Source organism: Microtus ochrogaster, chromosome 5 (genome assembly GCF_000317375.1).
Source record: "Microtus ochrogaster isolate Prairie Vole_2 chromosome 5, MicOch1.0, whole genome shotgun sequence".
Classification (NCBI taxonomy): domain Eukaryota; kingdom Metazoa; phylum Chordata; class Mammalia; order Rodentia; family Cricetidae; genus Microtus; species Microtus ochrogaster.
This window is the reverse complement of record NC_022012.1, coordinates 61,093,091-61,113,301: the sequence shown is the minus strand read 5'-3', so window position 1 is coordinate 61,113,301 and position 20,211 is coordinate 61,093,091. Positions and strand designations below refer to the sequence as shown.

The window sequence follows — 20,211 nt, the reverse complement described above, 5'->3', positions numbered from 1 at the left end:
GAGACCAGCCTGGTCTACAGAGCTAGTTCCAGGACAGGCTCCAAAGCCACAAAGAAACCCTGTCTCGAAAAACCAAAAAAAAAAAAAAAAATTAGATGTCAGGCTTTGCCTCCATAACTGACTTCAGGATTGTGTTTTTATTTCTTTGCAAACCTCTGCAAAGCTGAGAAAAGCAAAGAAGCCCAGCGGTAGGTGATCAAGCTGTGGAGGGCAAGACATGTTTCCAAGAGTGATGCTCTAACATCACACCGTGAAGGGATCTCTAGTCGCTGTGAAAGACTCCCAGCTTTCCAGAGTAGACCTGGAAGAATTCAAAGCTACAGAGATCACAAACATTGTCATGACTGCCACAGTAATCAAAAATCCAAGAGCCTGTGTTCATCTGTTTGCAGACATTCACAAGTTGAAAGATAGGAAATTCATGTGATTCTGTTTAGATCACAGATTCAGAAATTGAGTCGAACTAGCGAAACATAGCGGAGTGCAAAATGATTACAGTTCTAGACATGACTCATCCCAGGGAGCCCTGGTGCAGTGCTCATCAGACCACATCACCACAAGAACACAGAACCACACGGTTTCAAGTTTACTAAGGGCTCCCATCACTGTCTGGGTATTGATCTGTGCTCATTCATAAATTTGAGGATACACTCGAAAGGCAAGTCAGACATGACAAAATATTCTTCTGCTCACTGGGGTGAGTCTCAGGGTTGGCTGGTGATTGTGTGTCTAGGGAATCAAAGCCATCAATTTTATGTAGTCAGCAAGGAGGAGTATCACTGATTATCATTCTTTCAGAAAGGCCTTCTGCATCAGGTGGTACCTACATGTTCAGGGCTTAGCCATGGAGTTTTAGTTAAGAGAAGAAAGGGCAGGTAGGGATGTAGGTCGGATAGGATAGTGCTTCCCTAGTATGCCCATAGCTCTGCCTTTTCTCCCTCAGAACTACATTAAACTGGAGGCACAGAGGTGTCATTTCAGCCTTTGGGAGGTTGAAGTGTGAAGGTCATAAATTTAAGGTCATTCTTGTCTGCAGACCCGTTTATGGGCAGTCTAATTTAATGATCTCTTAGAAACGCTCTCGAAAAGGGGAGGCGTTAGCATCCTGGCTACTGTCCTGGGATAGGTAGCGTGATGAAAGAGTTCCTAGCGGCTTCTTGGAGGTGGATGGGAGTGGAGGGAAGATGATCTCTCAACGTTAGTGCAGCCACTCCCTTCATCTTAGCCAGGCTAAGTCCAGACTACCAAGGCATTTACTGCAGCCCCTGAACAGAGAAGCAGCATGTAGAGGCTCAATTCATTAGCCAAAGAACTGGGCCAATTTTCCTGCCAGCTCATGTTGAGCCATGAGCCAGAGTTGGTCATCTGATGGAAAGTTTTATCATGTCAAGTCACTTGTAGCAGTCACCCTTCTTGAGTATTAAGTACCCCCAGATCTCTTGAGGACTACTCACCTGTGAGGCCTCAGCTACACTCATGCCCCTAGGACCACCAACTACCCAAGAGGGTCTAGTCCCAGCAGATGCATCGAGAAGAACTAATAGGCGATGGTGGCTGCAGCCCAGCCTATGATGTGGTGAGTACTCTGTTTCTGGGAGGTTCCCATTCCATCTTCATTTCTGTGGTGATTGGAAGCTCCTATCATCATCTGTAGTCCTCCTCGTTCCAGAGCTTGTTTGGGAGGCTCCAGTCCCACCCATTGCCCCAGCACAGACTAAGTACCCACCAAGGCTCCTGCTTAGCCAAAAACTCCAATGAGGGCTACACACACTGAGCTTAGATCACAACCCCACAGTCTGTCCCACCAATGAGGTCAGCATGCCCAGGAGGCTTTTTTCCTGTTCAATGTACAGGAAAGTCTGTATACATGTGAAACCATGGTTCTGGCCAATATCTCTGTTGAGTCCATGAGCCAAGTAGGCTCTGGCTCCTCCTTCAGCCTGGTCAGGACATCACCCCCATGTGGTTCCTGTGCAACCCACCGCAAGGATCAGGACTTCCTACCTACAGTCTTTCAGCTGTACCATTGGCTTGGTGAGCATTGCCTACTGGGAGATTCCAGCTCCACCTGTTACCTCAGCAAACTCTTCATAGCCAGGAAGGCTCCTGACTGTGGCCCTGCTGAGTACTGTAGCAAAGGAAGCTACAATCCCATCTTCTTACACCAAGGTAAATTGTGAACCAGAATTGTTCAGCCCTGCCCATCACTTTGGGAAGGCAGCAGACTTAAAATACATCAGGGACACTGATCAAAGACCAAATAAAAAGTCATGGGCATGAAAAATGATGAAGGATTCCATTCTAAAAGCAGAGAAACATTTCCAGTGAAATCATCGCAGGAAAAAAATCCATAAATGAGGGGAAGGGACACCAATTCAGATAAAGGAGACATTTAGAATACCAGTCAAATAGACAAGAGCAGAAAAGAATTCCCTTCATGCTATCAGTAATAAGGTCTCGCAGGGCAGTGGTGGTGCACGCCTTTAATCCCAGCACTTGGGAGGCAGAGGCAGACAGATCTCTGTGAGTTCGAGGCCAGCCTGGTCTACAAGAGCTAGTTCCAGGACAGACTCCAAAGCTACAGAGAAACCCTGTCTTGAAAACAAAAAAAAAAAAATAGTACTAAGGTCTCATGGTTCAATGGATAAAGGTACTTCCCACCCATGCCTGACAACCTGACCCTAATCCCTAGAACTCACAGTGGAAGGACAGTACTTACTCCTAAAAGATATTCTCTGGCCTCCATATGCCAACTATGACATCTCCTTACACACATCCTATGCACAGAATTTTACATACATACATACATATATACATACATACTTACATCATAATACATACATACACACATACATACAAACACACACCTCATAGATACAAGAAAGTCTTTTAAGGGGCCGGGCAGTGGTGGCGCATGCCTTTAATCCCAGCACTTGGGAGGCAGAGGCAGGCGGATCTCTGGAGGCCAGCCTGGTCTACAAGAGCTAGTTCCAGGACAGGAACCAAAAGCTATGGAGAAACCCTGTCTCAAAAAAAAAAAGAAAGAAAGAAAGTCTTTTAATAAATTACTATATCTTTTCATGATAAATATGCTAAAGAAATTTGATAGAGGGATAGGAGAGATGGCCCAGAACTAAGAGTATTAGCTGCTTTTCCAGAAGACAGGGCTCTAGACCCAGAATCCACATGACAATTCACAACCTTCTGTAACTCCAGTCTAAGGGATCACATGCCCCCTTCTGGTCATCTTGGGCAGTGCACAGACATACACACAGGCAAAACACGCATACACATAAAATAATAAAAGAAAAGTAGAAAAAGAAACTTGGTAGAAGGCACACATCTCAATACAATGAAGGCTATATATGACAGACCTATAGTCAAAATTATATCCTATATGGATATCCTACTGAAATCAGGAAAAGGCAAAGTTCCACTCATATTCAACTCAGTGCTGGAAGTCTAGACCAATAACATGAAATGCAGATAAATGGGAAAGGATTCACAGTATCTTTATTTTCAACTCCTTCTAGTCTATACATAAAGAGACCCCAGACTCCACCAGAAAGCATTTAGTAAATTGGCAGGATACAAAATTATCATACAAAATTACAAAAAAGAACCTGGAGCCTAAACTGATGGCAGAGCTCAGTTAGTGAGGATGTTTGCAGCTCAAACCTGAATTCTATCCATGGAATTCACGTAAATATGGAGAGAACCAACCCCTTAACATTGTCCTCTGGCAGTCACCCATATGAAATGGGGACCACACGCCCACACTACAAAACCAGAAAGGTTCCTTCCTGTATACCAATAACAACAACATCCTAAGGAGAGAAAACCAGGGAGAAAATTCTATTCACAACTGTATTTTAGCCGGGCGTTGATGGCGCACGCCTTTAATCCCAGCACTCAGGAGGCAGAGGCAGGCGGATCTCTGCGAGTTCGAGACCAGCCTGGTCTACAGAGCTAGTTCCAGGACAGGCTCCAAAAGCCGCAGAGAAACCCTGTCTCGAAAAACCAAAAAAAAAAAAAAAAACAAAAAAAAAACAAAACTGTATTTAAAAAAAAAAAGACTAAAGTATCTCCAGGAGGTCATGACACACACCCATAATCCCAGTACTTGGGAGGCAGAGTCAGGCAAGTCTCAGAATTTGAGGTCAGCCTGGTCTACAGAGTGAGTTCCAGGACAGTCAGGGCTATGAAGAGAAGCCCTGTCTCAAAAAATGAAAAAACAAAAACACCCTAAAATATCCTGGAACAAAACCAGCCAAGGGCAGTACAAGATGAAAAGAATTATCACCCTCATGGATCGGAAGAACCAAGTGTGAAAATGGCCATCTTCTCAATGACCACAAACAGATTCAACGCCTTTGACACCAAAACACTATCATCATTCACTACATTTTCCCCCCAAAAGCTACAAATAAACTACCACAAGAACCAGCTCTCCTTCTTCTTTGCATAAAAGGATTCTTGCTCATCAGTGTTCCCTGCTGCTTTATTAGGAAAGATATGGAATCAGCCTAGGTGCCCTTCGGCAGAGGGATGAATAATCAAAGGGTTACATTTTTCCATGAATAATTCCCATGAAGAAAAATGAAACAATTGCAGGAAAGTTGCTAGGTTATAACATTATAGTAAGAGAGGTAACCCAAGCTCAGAAAGCTAAACAGTGTATGTTCTCACAAGCAGCTCTTGGTTTCTAACTTGTATGTATGCATAGCAGTGTGAGAGTGGGAGTCTAAAGATGGCAGGAAACTAGAAAGGGGACCAAACAGAGGAAAAGGACACTTGAAGGTGGGAGTTGGGGTTTGGAGAGATGGCTCAGCAGTTAAGAGCACTGGCTGCTCTTCTAGAGGACCAGGGCTCAATTCCCAGCACCCACATGCCAGTTCATAGCTGTGTGTAACTCCTGTTCAAAAGGATCTGATTCCCGCATACAGACATACTTGCAGGCAAAACACCAATGTATTTAAATTAAAAATAAATAAGTTATTTAAAAAGATAGAGTAGTAGGAGAGTTACAGAACCCATGTGATATGAAAGTCAAGAGGGGAATCCTGGGGTGAAGCAATAATTCAAGGATGGGGGTGGAACATGGGAGAGAGAACAGGAAGGATAGGACAGGGTATTTAGAAAATGTCTGCCATAGATAATTTCCATAGAAAATGATAGATTTCTTCCTGTGTTTCATGGTTTTTTGCTTTTTCTGTTCACAAGACAGCCTTGAAAATGTGAACTTGTAGTAATGATCCCCTTCCAAGTGCTGGGAGTGTAGACTTGCATAGATTTTGTATTTTTAAAGCAGCCCTGGATGGCTACATGGGTCAATCGTTATGTAATCAGAAGGGAAACAGGCCTTTCCAAATAACCCCCCAAACCTGTTGCCACAGAAGAACAATATGCTACTAATTAAAACTTCTATCACCAACCATGATATTGCACACCTGGACTCCCAACACTGGGGAAGCTGAGGCAGACAGATTTATTTATTCAAGGCCAGCTTAAGGGGCAGACCAGATCAGCCAAGGCTACATAGCACGATTCTGTCTCAACAGCTAAGAGAGGTTGAGGGTGAGGGCAATCAAGATAAACATATACGTGAAACTGGCAAAGAACAAATTTAATATAAGATAAAAAAAATCTCAATTTATCCTGTCTGAATGTAAAGTGAAAGGACAAACTATAAACAGAAGTATGAATTTGGTGTTTGTATGAAGTTAAGGTTATATATACTCAAAAATAACACTTGAATCTCAAATGGCTCTAGAAATCTTGGGAGCAATGCATTTCTTTTGGGAGTGGTGTTCAAGACAGGGTTTCTCAGTGTGTAGCTCTGGGTGTCCAGAAATTGCTCTGTAGACCAGGCTGGCCTCCAACACACAGAGATCTGCCTGCCTCTGCCTCCCAAGTGCCAACTATTTACTGTGGCTACTGGGATTAAAGGCATGTGTTACCACCGCCTGGTCTGTAAAGACCAGTGTGGCTGTTTTATGCTATGATCTACAGGTGAGCTCTATTTATTAAAATACAAATGAAATATCACCACAAGCACCCAGACACAATTCCTCATTAATGTTAGCACATCAAACCCGGCAAAGTCATTTCTAAAGGCTGCTAACCCCCCATTTCAGATTAAGGACCAGATACTGTAGGGACATTCAAGACTTGCTCTGCTCCCCATGTCTCCTTGAACTCCTTGTCCACATCCCATTCTGTGCTGTTGCTATATCTGGGTATGATGGCAGTAATCTGTAATCCCAGATGACTGTAATCCCAGCACTTGAGCCCCTGAAAGGAGGATTAAGTCTAGCTTCAGGGAAACTAATACTATAGTTAATTGTGTGTAATTATTTCACCTAGGATGGACCCGATCCTACACTTTTCCCCCTGTCCCTACAAGCCCAGTGCTAAGATTCTAAGTGTCCTCTGAGGGATGGTTGACCCTCTGAGACATGTTCAGACAATTTGAGGATCCCAATCCCAGCAGAGACGCTGTGGCTTAGCCCAGCCCTGAAGGAGTATATCCAGCTCCAGAATCCTTGCAAAGCGAGGTGTGCTTCAGCCTTGCCTCTAGTCTTATATTTACATTAGGTATGGGAGATTGTACATAGGGTCTCCTATGGTAGGCAAGCGCCCTACATCTGAGCTGTATCCCCAAAACTTCCATCAGTTTATTTTCGTTTTAAAGAGTCTTACCAAGTTGCCAGGCTGTCCTTAAATCCACTGTCGCACAGACCCTCCTGCCCCAGATCTTAAGCCTGCACCATCAGTCCGGCTTGAATGTGAATTTCGAGGCATGGTTGAGATCCGTGTCCCAGGCTCCAAGGTGCGACGTCCTCGGGCTGGGTGACACCAGGAGCCTTACCGGTCCAGGCGGCCACGTGACTGCGAGCGCACTTGGCCAGGCCGGGCAGGCCCCGCCCCCGAGGCGCAGCGACCAATGAGCGCGCCGAGGACTGGCTGGCGAGCTCGCGGGCGGCAGCAGAGCTTCTCCGACGCCGCGGCCTGTGCTGCAGAGTGGGGGGGAAACGACGTGCGACGCGCGGCTCTCCTGAGAGCCATGTCTAGGCGGGAATCCGCAGCCAACGCTTCTTCCTCGGGCGTTGCTCCCCGGCGAAGCTCGGCGGGGTCCCGCAACGCCGGTCGAACGGCGGCGGAGGAACCTAACCGGAGGGGTCGGGTCGGCAGCAGCAGAGGGGCTGCCCGCGGCTGGAGAGAGCCAGCGGGTGCCACCGCCGAGACCACGGCCGCCGCCAGCCGCCGCGAACCGCCGCTCTGCTTCGGGGTGAAGAACGACGTGGTGGGCGCGGTGATAGGTGAGCGCGGGTGGGCGGCAGAGGCGGCGGGAGCAGCGCGGGACGCGGTTCTGGGGCGGCCGGCGGGATGTGCGGGAGAGAACCTCCTGGGAGACTCGCGCGGGATCCGCGGTGAAGCTGGGTGCCCTCGAGGGTGAGCCCAGAGGGTGCGGTAGTGACAAGCCAGAGCCTGGGCTTTGCCATAGTTTAGCTTAAGGTGAACTGAACTGCGGAAAGCTGCACCGGGGAGTCCTAGGATTGCAATGTTCAGCTTATCCGAGATGCATGAACACTGTTGGGGATGTTTCCCTCTGGCGTTAATTCCTAGCTCCAGTTGCAGTTTTTTGTTCCCTGGGTCCTTGGAGTTAATATTTTTTAGTTCTAAAAACCTGCGTTGTAGCATATTTATCGTATTTTTAAGGCTGTTTACTGGAGTAAACAGATTCCGTTTCCAAGATTCATGCCCGAAGAATCTGAGCAAGAATCCCAGTATTTGAGCCGGGTGGTGGTGGTGCACGCCTTTAATCCCAGCAGTCGGGAGGCAGAGGCAGGCGGATCTCTGGGAGTTCGAGGCCAGCCTGGTCTAGAAGAGCTAGTTCCAGGACAGGAACCAAAAAGCTACAGAAAAACCCTGTTTCAAAAATAAAAAAATCCCAGTATTTGAACAGGATCGTCACCAGAGAGCCAATAGGGTTTTTTTTTTTGAAACAGGGTTTCTCTGTAGCTTTGGAGCCTGTCCTGGAATTAGCTCTTGTAGATCAGGCTGGCCTTGAACTCCCAAGTGCAGGGATTAGCGGCGTGTGCCGCCACCGCCCGACTTCTTCACTCTCTTTTCCTTCTTGTTGGTGCTCAGGATTGAGCCCAGAGCTTCATAAAGGTTAAGCAAATACCTTACCCTTAATCGGCTACCCAGCCTCACCTTATTTTTGTATTTAAAAATAAATATATAGTTCAGTATTAGCGATAAATGGAAGATTGTATCCCAGCCCTCCCATGGTTAGAACTATGCCATTTCTCAACTCACTTTTCCTTGTTCTTGGACCTCTGCATCGACTTTCCGTGCTGCTGGAGCATTTTATTTTAGATCCTCAAGTAGAATCAAGACACTGTAGTTTGAGATGGGCTCACTGTGCTGAAATAATGCCCACAATCATCATCTGTTTCTCAGTATCTGACAGAATTTCCTTAAGACAGAAAGTTAACTCCTTATTATATATCTTTTCCACTGTTGTGGCTATTCACCATCCCTTGGTGATGTTTGAGTGGCTTCCAGTTTTTCACTCTCATGAGTAGCACCTCTGAGCACAGCAGTGGAGCTATTTGCCACCATGCTTCTAATTCTTATTACATGTGTGCTCAGACGTGGCAATTGCTGGATTAGATGGTAGGGTTTTTTTTGTTTGTTTGTTTTCCAATTTGCCCAAATCCTTACCAAACATGTGTCTTTGTCTTAAATAATAGCCATCCTAGCGGTAGTGATATGGGTCCATGGAGCCTAGCATGCACAAAACTCTTGGTTCAATACCAAGTACTGCTGATTATTATATATTTTTTTTCAAGACAGGGAGGGTTTCTCTGTAGCTTTGGAGCCTGTCCTGGAACTAGCTCCTGTAGACCAGACTGGCCTCTAATTCACAGAGATTCGCCTGCCTCTGCCTCCCAAGTGCTGGGATTAAAGGTGTATGCCACCACTGCCCAGCTGCTAATTACCTTTTTTTTAAAGAAGGATAAAGTTGGACATGGTGATGTAGGCCTTTAACCCCAGCCCTCTGGAGGTAGAAGCACTTCTGGTCTATATACCAAGAGCAGGCAGGTTGGCACTATATAGTGAGACCCTGTGTGATAGCTATTCGTGGTTTTCAACCTGACTATATCTGGAAAGAATTGAAGTACAGAATGGAGGGCACACTTGTGATCCAGACCTTGAGGCAGGAGGAACCACACCTTCTGCTGGAGCCCTATATAAAGACAATGGAAGAAGGAAGTGTTCCTTCTTTGCCTGCTTGCCCGCGCCTTGCCAGAAAATGCATTCCTTCACTTGCAATGGAGCCTACCTCTTTGGGATTCCCACATATTCTACAGAAGACCACTTGAGACACCCAGCCTTATTTCCATTCACGGTTGGCCTTTCTCCAGTTCTTCCCCAGAGGGACCTACAGCCTTTTATAAGGATAAGTGTACACTAGGGGAAAGGAAACAACTTTCCAGGATTGCTTGGATACTGGTTCTGAATTGACACTGATTCCCGGAGATCTCAAGGAATATTGTGGCTCTTCCATTACAGTAGGGAATTATGGAGGTCAGGTGACTAATGGAGTTTTGGCTGGTGTCCAACTCATAGTCGGTCCCTGAACTCATCTGGTGGTTGTATTTCCCCAGTTTCAGAATGTATAATTAGGATTGATATACTTAGAAGTTGGCAGAATTCTCATATTGGTTCCCTGACCTGTGGAGTGACGGCTATTATGTGTGGAAGGGTTAGAGTTGCCTCTATTAAAGAAAATAGTGAACCAAATACAATATTGCATCCCTGAAGGAACTGCGGAAATTAATGCCACCGTCAGGAACTTGAAAGATGCATCAGTGTTGGCTCCCTTTTAACTCTCCTATCCGGCCAGTGCAGAAGACAGATGGGTTGTGGAGAGTGACAACTGACTATCAAAAACTCAATCAGGTAGTAACTCCAGTTGCAGCGGCTGTACCAGATGTAGAGTGTCCTTACTTGAGCAAATTAACACATCTGGTATTTGGTATGATCTAGCAAATGTCTTTTCCTCAGTACCTGACTGTAAGGACCACCAGAAACAATTTGCTTTCAGTTGACAAGGGCAAGAGTATACCTTTACAGTTTTCTCTGCTCTGTGTCATAACTTAGAAAAGATCTTGATCGTTTGTTTGTCTCTTCCACAAAATATCAATCTGGTGTACTATATTTATAACATTATGCTGATTGGATCAAGTGAGCAGGAGGTAGCAACCATTTTGATATCAGAGGATGGGAAATAAATCCAACCAGAATTCAAGGGCCTTCTACCTCAATGAAATTCTTAGGAGTCCAGTGGTATGGGGGCATGCAGAGATATTCCTTCTAAGGTGAAGGATAAATTTTTGAAGCTGTCCCTTCCCACCACCAAGCACAATCCAAAGAGCATGGTCTCTTTGGATTCTGAAGACAGCACATTCCTCACTTGGGTGTGCTACTCTGTCCCACACTAAAGTGACTTGGAAAACTGCTAGCTTTGTGTGGGGCCTGGAACAAGAGAAAGCTCCTCAACAGGTCCAGGCTGCAGTGCAGGCTGCTCTACCACTTGGACCATATGATCCAGCAAGACCTATGGTACTTGAGGTGTCCATGGCTGATAGGGATGCTGCTTGGACCTTTGACAAGCCCCTCTAGGTGAATCACAGAAGACCTTGTAGATTTTGGAGCAAGGCTCAACCATCATCTGCATATTCTTCTTCCTTTGAAGGAGGGATATTGGTCTACTATTGGGTCTTAGTGTAAACTGAATGTTTGACAGTGGGTCACCAAGTCAAGTAGGACTTGCATAGAAGCAGTTTATTATCAAATGGAAGTGGTATATACAAGATTGGGCCCAAGCAAATCCTCAAGGTACAAGCAAGCCAGTAAGTAGCTCCTCTCCATGGCCTCTGCATCAGCTCCTGCCTCCTGACACCAGCCCTGCTTGAGTTCCTGTTATGACTTCCTCCAATGATTAACTATGATCTGGAAGCATTAACCAAATAACCCTTTTCTCTAACTTGCTTTTTGGTCATGGTGTTTTGTCACAACAATAGAAACCCTAACTAGGTAACCATGTTTTTAAAATTAACAAAATCTTTTTAAAACAAGAAAAGAAGGCAGTCTTTTTGTGGTTATAGTGTATGTTTCACTCTTAAGAGATGCTGAACAACTTATAGACTTAATGTTTCTGAAGAATGTCTGTTCAAATCCCTCACCCTTCGAATTTGTCAGGGATTATAACCAGGGTCTTAGGTATGCTACTTAGGCAGGTGCCATACCACTCAGCTGTACTTCATCCACCTTTGCTAGATGTGGTGGCTCAGTGCTTGAAATGCCTCTACTTAGGAGACAAAGCAGGAGGATTACCTTGCATTTAAGGCCAGTTGGGGATGCTTTGTGAGTCATTGTCTTAAAACACAAACAAACAAAACACACACAAAAAAAAAATCCTGAATTTTGCTATTGTTAACAGTGTCTCGTAATCCCAGCACTCGGGAGGCAGAGGCAGGCGGATCTCTGTGAGTTCGAGGCCAGCCTGGTCTACCAAGGGAGTTCCAGGACAGGCTCCAAAGCTACAGAGAAACCCTGTCTCGAAAACAAACAAACAAACAAACAAAAAAAACCAGTGTCTCCAATTTCTTTACATTGTTTTCAATGCAGTTTGGATCCAATTTCTGTATTGCTGGAATAGACTCTTTTCTCCTTCATCTCAGTGAAAGACGCCTCCTACTATGCTCACAATGTGAAATGTCTGCTAAATGTCATGGTGCACGCCTTTAATCCCAGCACTCGGGAGGCAGAGGCAGGCGGATCTCTGTGAGTCTGAGGCCAGTCTAGTCTACAAAGAGAGTTCTAGGACAGCCTGGGCTGTTAAACAGAGAAACCCTGTCTCAGAAAACAAAGAAACAAACAACAACTATGAAATGTCAGCCTCTTCCCCCTTCGAAAAGAGAGAATATTTCCTGCACCCTAAGAACCTGCCCTCGAATGATCTGAGGACGAGCCACACAAAGGCCTTTGAGGGAACTACATAGATTTCAGTTCATAATCATAGATTTCTTTATTTTTTTTAAACAGGTCGTGGTGGGTCAAAAATTAGAGAAATCCAAAACACAACAAACACTAGAATACAGGTAAGTGATTGGTCCTTGACCCCTGAGAGCATAGCTCTTCATAAGGAGCCCCTGACTAGCATGTGCTTTGTGTTTAACATGGTGAAGTGAGCTGTCAGGGCTCTTCATGTTCTTAATCGTACCGGCAGTGAAAGGCATCACTGAACTCTCAGGCCGAGAAAGCAACCCTTGTCTTCTGCAGAGTGTTGTCTCTACCCTGTATCTCGCAGGGAGATGCCATGGTTTTCATCTCCCCTTAGTTGTCCAGCTTTCTTCTAGTCTCCCCACCATTCCCCACTAGTCAGAGTCTCCCTAAAATACAGTCATACGGTTCCTTTTCTGCAGAAGAACCTTTGGTGGTTCTCCAGTCTTTGATTTTTTTTAAAGCTATTTAGTTGGGGTACTGGGGACAGGACCCACAGTCTCGTATGTATTCTAGGCAAGCACTCTACCACAGAAATACATATCAGGCCCTTTATTTTTAATTATATTTATTTGTGAGTCTGTACATATGTGTGCATTAGTATACTAGCACCTGTGACATGTGGAGGTCAGAGAACAGCATTCAGGAGTCGGTTCTCTCAGTATGTGGTTCTTAGAGATCTAGCTCAGGTCACTGGGCCACTGAACCATCTCACCAGCCCAACCCAAGGTCTCAATTTTCAGCACAGATTGGCCTGGAACATGGTGTTTCGTTCAGATCGGCCCTATAACTCCAGAGTCTCCTGTCCTTCAGCCCGTGAATGGTGGAATTACATGTGTACACTACCCGCAGCAGCTAAGATCTAAGCCTGGTAATCCCAGACTCCTTGGCGTAGTCCACTTGGCCTGCCATATTTGAAGACTGCCATATACTTCCTCACATTGTCACCCTGTAGTTGTCTCTTTCTAGGCAACTTCTGCTGAGCTTCAGATGAGCCAAGTTATGACATCCTCCCAGCATCTTATAATGGCTTCATTTAGCACTTAACACAGAGTTGTTTATATCTGTAAACCCTGGAGTTGACAAACATTGAATAACCAGCCAAGAAAGACAACACTTGACGTAGAGTAGTTTTCAAGATAAATATTGATAAGTACATCTAAATATGTCATTTGCTAGCCCTGGTGCTGTGGGTTATAAACCCATTTGCTCAGGAAGATCACAAGTTCAAGGCCTGCCTGGGCTACAGTGTGAGTTCATAGCCAACCCCAGGTAAATTAGCATGGCTCTGTCTCAAAATACAAAGTGGAAAGAGGGCTGGGAGATAGTTCCCTGGCCTGTGTGAAGCTCTTGATTCAGTCCTCAGTGGTGTAATAAATTGTATTCTATCCTAGTTCTCATTTTCCTAGCCTTGAAAACCTAAATCTGAGCCGGGCGGTGGTGGCACACACCTTTAATCCCAGCACTAGGAGGCAGAGGCAGGCGGATCTCTGGGAGTTCAAGACCAGCTTGGTCTACAAGAGCTAGTTCCAGGACAGGCTCCAAAACCACAGAGTAACCCTGTTTCAAAAAACCAAAAAGAAAAAGAAAAAAAGAAAACCTAAATCTGCAGGGCAGTGGTGATGCACACTTTTAATCCCAGCACTCAGGAGACAAGGGCAGGCAGCTCTCTGAGTTGAAGGCTGACCTGGTCTACAGATTGAATTCCAGGACAGCCAGGGCTACACAAAGAAACCCTGTCTCAAAAAAAACTAAACTAAAAGCAAAACTAACTCTATCATTGCATACATGTATTACTTAGAGAATCCTTTTATTTTCAATTTATTTTTTATGTAGGGGGGAGCACAAACACCAGAGCGTTGTGTGTGGCATTCAGAGAAATCTTACAGAATTGGTTCACTCCCATCTTCAGTGGGATCCAGAGATTGAACTCAAAACCAAGCTTTGGGAGCGAGTTCCTTTGACTGCTGAGCCATCTGGGCAGCCCCTGAATTGTTTTATTTTCTGAATTTAAGTTCACAGATTGTCATTGTTACCCATCAGGAGACATAGGATCCCAGTCAAACTGGATATGGAATAGTAGCAAGACCTTGTTTACATTCTTTCGTACTATTTGAAGTAGAGTAATTATTAGGCTTGATGAGGAGACTTCAATCTCGCCTTTGTTTCTCCCTTTTTATTTAGGTAATAAAAGGAAGTCCTGAGGCAGAAATAAAAATTTTTGGTAATAAAGCCATGCAAACAAAAGCAAAAACAGTGATAGATAATGTTGTTAAAAAACAACAAAATTACATTCCAGGACACAAACTTGGTAAGTAATCTTTACACACTTAAGTGCTTTAGTTTATTGTTGTTATTGCTGTTGTTATTGAGACAGATTCTCACTATGTAGCCTTTGACTGGTCTGGAACTCTTTGTAGACCAAGCTGGCCTTGAACCCATAAAGATCTGCCTGCCTTTGCCTCCCATGTGTTGGGATTAAAGGCATGTACCACCGTGCCCAGCTGCTCTGGATATTTTTTAATTTTATTTAATTTTATTTATTCTTCTCGGATATATTACATCCCAACCACAGTTTTCCTTCCCTCCTCTCTTCCCATACCTCCCCTCTCCCTCCGATCCACTCCTCCTTCATTTCCCTTAAAGAAAAAAGCAGGCCTCCCATGGATATCAACCAAACATGGTATAACAAGTTACAGTATGACTAGGTACAAACCTTCATATTAGGGCTGACTCAGTGGGGAAAAGGGGCCCCAAAAGCAGACAAAAGAGTCAGACAGCCCCCACTCTCACTGTTAGGAGTCCCACAAGAACTCCAAGCTACATAACTGTACACATATGCAGAGGACCTAGGTCAGACCCTTACAGGCTCCCTGATGGCTTCAGTCTCTGTGAGCCCTGGTTGATTATGTGGGTCATGTTCTTCTGATGTCCTTGACCCCTCTGACTCCTATAGTCCCTCCTTTCTTTCTTCTGTGGGATTCTCTGAGCTCCACCTAATGTTTTGGCCCTGGGTCTTCTCCCATCAGTTACTGAATGAAGCCTCTCTGGTGAAGTTATACTAGGCTCCAGTCTATAAGTATAGCAGAATATTATTAGGGATTATTTCATTGATTTTTTTTCCTATCGTATTTTAAAGATACTTTTTACCATTATTTTTATTGGTTTTATTCTCTTCTGTGATGCGGAGTCTCCATATGTAGGACAAGGTGATCTCAAATTCATAATCCATTCACCTCAGCCTCCGGAGAAATGGGAATACAAATGCGCTTCACCATACCTGGTTCTTTTTCAGTGTTATAAACATCATACTTGATTCCTTTCCTCAGGCAAGGCTTTAGATGTTCCAAATCTACACATTTTTTCAGTAAAGGGCTAGATTACTTTGGCTTTTTTAAATTACATAATGTCAGTAAAGGTGCTTGCCACCAAGAATAACAAACTGACCTGAGTTCCATCCCCAGAACACATATAGTAGAAAGGGAAAACTACTTCCTACATGTTGTCCTGTGACTTGTACCCCATGGCATATTCAGGGACATGTGAGTGCACACATATACACACACACTGTAAAAATAAACAAAAATAAATGGATGTAAAAAACATGCATAATACCTATGGCTACTTAACTATTATGGTTAAATCTAGTTTTACTTTTAGCCACAGGTAAGTTAAAATGAGAGAACTCTTTAATGCACACTTTAGTATTAAGGGTAAAGATTGGTCCTGTGTGTGTGTGCTCTGACTTGTGTTCAGAGGCCAGCAGTAGATCTGAGTGCTCGCCACCTATTTTATTTAGGTAGGGTCTTTGATCTGAATGCAGACTTTACTGACTGGGCTACTTGAGCTAGCCAGCCTGCTCTGGAGAACCTCTGTGTCTACTACCTCCCTAGTTCTGTGATCCAGGAGGACCTCCATGCCCACTTGGAACAGACATGGGGGCTGGGGATCCAGATCTGGAACAGACATGGGGGCTGGGGATCCAGATCTGGAACAGACATGGGGGCTGGGGATCCAGATCTGGAACAGACATGGGGCTGGGGATCCAGATCTAGTCCTTGTTCTTGCTTGTGTTTACATAGAACTATTGCCCTAAACCCTGGAAATTACAGATTTCTTTACATTTCAAATATTAATATCCTCATATAAATAAACACAAAAGCCGGGCGGTGGTGGCGCACGCCTTTAATCCCAGCACTCGGGAGGCAGAGGCAGGCGGATCTCTGTGAGTTCGAGACCAGCCTTGTCTACAAGAGCTAGTTCCAGGCCAGGCTCCAAAACCACAGAGAAACCCTGTCTCGAAAAACCAAAAAAAAAAAAAAATAATAATAATAATAAAATAAATAAATAAATAAACAAACAAACACAAAAATATTGCATTGGGGATTTTGTGCTGTCAGGATTTACTTCAAAGCTAATTTTGTAAAAATCTTTTAACAGATATTGAATTCCAACTTTCTGTTGGAGCAGATACCAGCACAAGTGACAGTGTAACAGAAGATCAGCCATTGATAGATTGGGACCAAATTCGAGAAGATGCTTTGAAGTGGGAAAAGAAAAAGTGGGCAGGTCAGTGCTGTATCCTACCATTTGTGGGCAGTGATGCTATTTCTTTACTGAAGTTCATGTCTTCTGTAACCCAGCTTCTTAACCTGTGAGTCAAGACCCATGTAGGATCACGTAACTGAATTTAAGGGTCATGAAAAATGTGGCAACAGTACAAGGTTTCTGGACACTCAGTGACCAAACATTAATTCAAAGTCAGAAGCATAATAGATCTGAAGCGATTCGGGCCGTGCTCACGTGTTTCACAGCGCAGGCAGCCTTCACCACAGCCTCGGTTTGGACATGCGCTCTGCATTTACACATAGATGGTGCATTCCATCCCACCGCAACATAGTCTCACAGAGATGTTTGTATACACACTCACACATACTTCACATATACACAAAAATAATGCACTATTAATAAATTAATCAAAGTGTTAGTGACTATATCATCATGTGGGCCTGAACCTCTACATGTTAAGTTTTTAGGCAGTTGATGTGCTATGGGGCACTGTGTAAGGATTTAAGCTTAGAAGAGGTGCTTTTACATCCTCAGGGGCTGCAGAGCCACAACAGAGCTTGTCACATAAGCAGCAGGACCAAGTTCAGATCTCCAACACCACATATAAAGCAAGATGAGTGCTGATTGTCTGTAATCTCATGGCTTGGGGAATGGAGACAAGTAGATCCTAAGAGTTCACTGGCCAGCCAGTCTAACCAGTTGGAGAGCTTCAAATTCAATGAGAGTGCAACTAAGGAGGACACCCACCGCCATTCTCTGGTTTGCACATGCACACATATATGCATGCATGCATACAAACATACATGCATGCATACACTATGCTCACACAAAGAGAGACTCAGCCAGACAGAGACAGCCTCAGAAAATTGAGGATTTATATTTAAGGCCAAAAAGTATGGGTGCTGGGAATTTGTGGATCAGTGGTAGAGAAAGTTTCTGAACAAGAAGGTCTGGGTTTGGTTATCAACATTACAAAAAATAAACGCTAATGGTGTGGGCCTGAAGAGATGGCTTGATTAAGAGTGTATGTACTGCTCTTGAAGAAGACAGGAGTTTGGTTCCTAAGAATCAGCTCCAGGGGGAATTCAATGCCGTGACCTGCAAGCCTCACTCACATTTCCACATGCAGACACACATTCATACACATAATAAAAGTATCCTTTATTCCCAGCACACAGGAGGCAAAGGCAGGCAGATCTCTTACATTTAAGGCCAGCCAGAGCTGCATAATGAAATTTTGTCTCCAAAACTAAATAAATAAAATAAATAAATCTGAAAGATTTTAAACTAATGTTATGGACCTTTGAAGAAAAATTAAAATCGATCTAAAATGTTTTAAAGCAGATGTTGGGCTTCTTTAAAAATCATGCTCTCCAGCCAGGCCCAGTGTTATACACTTTAATCCCAGCATTCAGAGCGTATGAAGAAGGCAGAGGCAGGTGGATCTCTTGTTAGTTTGAAGTCAACCTGGTCTACATAGTGAGCTCCAGGACAGTCAGAGCTACACAGTGAGACCCTGCATAGAAAAAAAATCATGCTTTCCTTTCCTTTAATGTAAAAGATTCCTTCCTGGAGGCTGTAGACATGCCTGAATGGTTAAGGATACCTGCTGCTTTGGCAGAGAACCCTAGTTCAATTCCCAGCACACTTGTTGGGTGACTCACAACTGCCAAAGGACCTAACTGCCTTTTCTGGCCACCACGGGCTCCTATACACATGGCATACGCCCACAGAGACATGCATACACATATATAATAAGTAACAAAATACAAATATTTTTTAAAAGATTCCTTCCTGAGTGAAAAAATATAGTTGAAAGAGAAACCAAAAGGAGATCTTTTAGACTGGCATAAGCCTAGACAGCAACATGTGGAACTATCAAAAACAGTATGCATAGAAAACTTAATATCATTCTAGTTTGAAATCTGTAGTTTTGAATAAGTGTTAGTAAATGTACATTCTCGTTTTTATCTAAGTTTGGATTGTCATCTTTGTCCCAGATTTACCTCCAATTAAGAAAAACTTTTACATAGAATCAGCAACGACCAGCTCAATGTCACAAGTGCAGATAGACAACTGGAGGTGGGTAGTTGTTTCGTTACCTCATTGTTCTTAGGTTCTTACTGTTGACTTGTTAGGCAAGGATTTTGAGTGGTTGTATTGTAACTCTATTCCCAACTTTCATGTTTGCTCAACTGAAACCTTGGCTGTATCTTACGTGACGAGTTTTAGAGCAGTGTTGTCAAATACTACAGTGGAGCATGGTGGCACATGCCTGTAATCCCAGCACTCAGGAGGCAGAGGTAGGAGAATCATGAATGAGTTCAAGGTCAGCAAGACTGTCACAAACAACAACAAATGTCCAATTGCGATGGTGGAAGCTGGTCTGTTTGTGTCTCAGAGGCCATAGATAGCACCTGAACACTTACTGTGGTTCTTATAGCCAAGGAACTAAATGCAATGCCGGGGATGTAACAGTCAACCTCAAACTGCATGATAGTGACCCCACAGATTATAACGTACCTGAAGAAATATTATTTTGAAGTGATTGTAGCTGCAATAAACAATGCAATGCATTGTTCACATGTATGTGGTGACATGACGGTGGTAAACTAAAGCTATGCTAGTCAGAGTATGCTATGTTTACGTACAGCTTATAAAACTTTATGCTGAGAATAGACAACTGCTACTAGTTTATATATTTGCTATACTTTTATTATTATTTTAAAGTATATGCATTCTGACAAAGGTATACTAGGGCTGGAGGTGCATCTCAGTAGTAGAGAGTAGGTGCCTGCCATGTGCAATACTCTGCATTTGGTCCTCCCCGCCCCACCCCTGCCAAATGAAAAAGTTACTCTAGGACTGGGGATAGCTCAATTGGTAGAATGCTTGCCTAGTATGCACAAAACCCTAAGTTTGGTTCCTAGTATCATGACAGCAAGATGGCACGTGCCTGCAATCCCAGCCCTCTAGATAAAGGCAAGGATCAGAAGTTGAAGATCATTCTTGTCTATATAATGAGATTGATAACAGTCTGGAATACAGATCCCCGTCTCAAAGAAAAAAGAGCTGCTGTATGTCACATTATCCTCCTGCCTCTACTTTCCTTATGATGAGATTATAAGTGTGTACCATCATGCATTCGAGGCCAATACTCTACAACTTAGCTATGTCCTCAGCTAACAGTGAAAAGGTGAAAAGCTTTTAAAAATTGTTTTTTAATATGGTAATTTCTTTTGTAATGAATCCCATTGCTTTTGAATTACATTTCTATATGCATGTATGTGTGCATACATCTATGCACGGCATTGGCGCACATATGGAGGCCAAAGGGCCACTTGCAGCAGTTGCTTCTCCCCTACTCTGTAGGTCTCAGAGATGGAGCATCAACTTCACTGTCACGCACCTTTACTCACTGAGCCATCTGGCCAGCACTTCTTTTCATTTTTAAAAATTTCATATATGGCCAGGCGGTGGTGGCGCACGCCTTTAATCCCAGCACTTGGGAGGCAGAGGCAGGCGGATCTCTGTGAGTTCGAGACCAGCCTGGTCTACAAG

At 44.1% G+C, this 20,211-nt stretch overlaps 1 protein-coding gene and 1 long non-coding RNA gene across 2 annotated transcripts in view; one reads left to right on the top strand and one right to left on the bottom strand.

Moving 5' to 3' along the window:
- LOC101992650 overlaps window positions 1–6,903 on the bottom strand; it is an 18,748-nt gene extending 11,845 nt beyond the window's left edge. The window contains exon 1 of the long non-coding RNA XR_001228924.2: window positions 6,703–6,903. This is a non-coding gene — a long non-coding RNA (uncharacterized LOC101992650). The remainder of the gene's footprint in view (window positions 1–6,702) is intronic.
- A 163-nt stretch (window positions 6,904–7,066) lies between these two features.
- The window catches only part of Ddx43 (DEAD-box helicase 43), a 28,750-nt gene continuing 15,605 nt past the window's right edge, over window positions 7,067–20,211 (top strand). Inside the window, exons 1-5 of the mRNA XM_005347585.3 lie at window positions 7,067–7,322; window positions 12,124–12,179; window positions 14,266–14,392; window positions 16,522–16,650; window positions 18,651–18,732. Coding sequence (XP_005347642.1) covers window positions 7,067–7,322; window positions 12,124–12,179; window positions 14,266–14,392; window positions 16,522–16,650; window positions 18,651–18,732 — 650 coding nt within the window. The remainder of the gene's footprint in view (window positions 7,323–12,123; window positions 12,180–14,265; window positions 14,393–16,521; window positions 16,651–18,650; window positions 18,733–20,211) is intronic.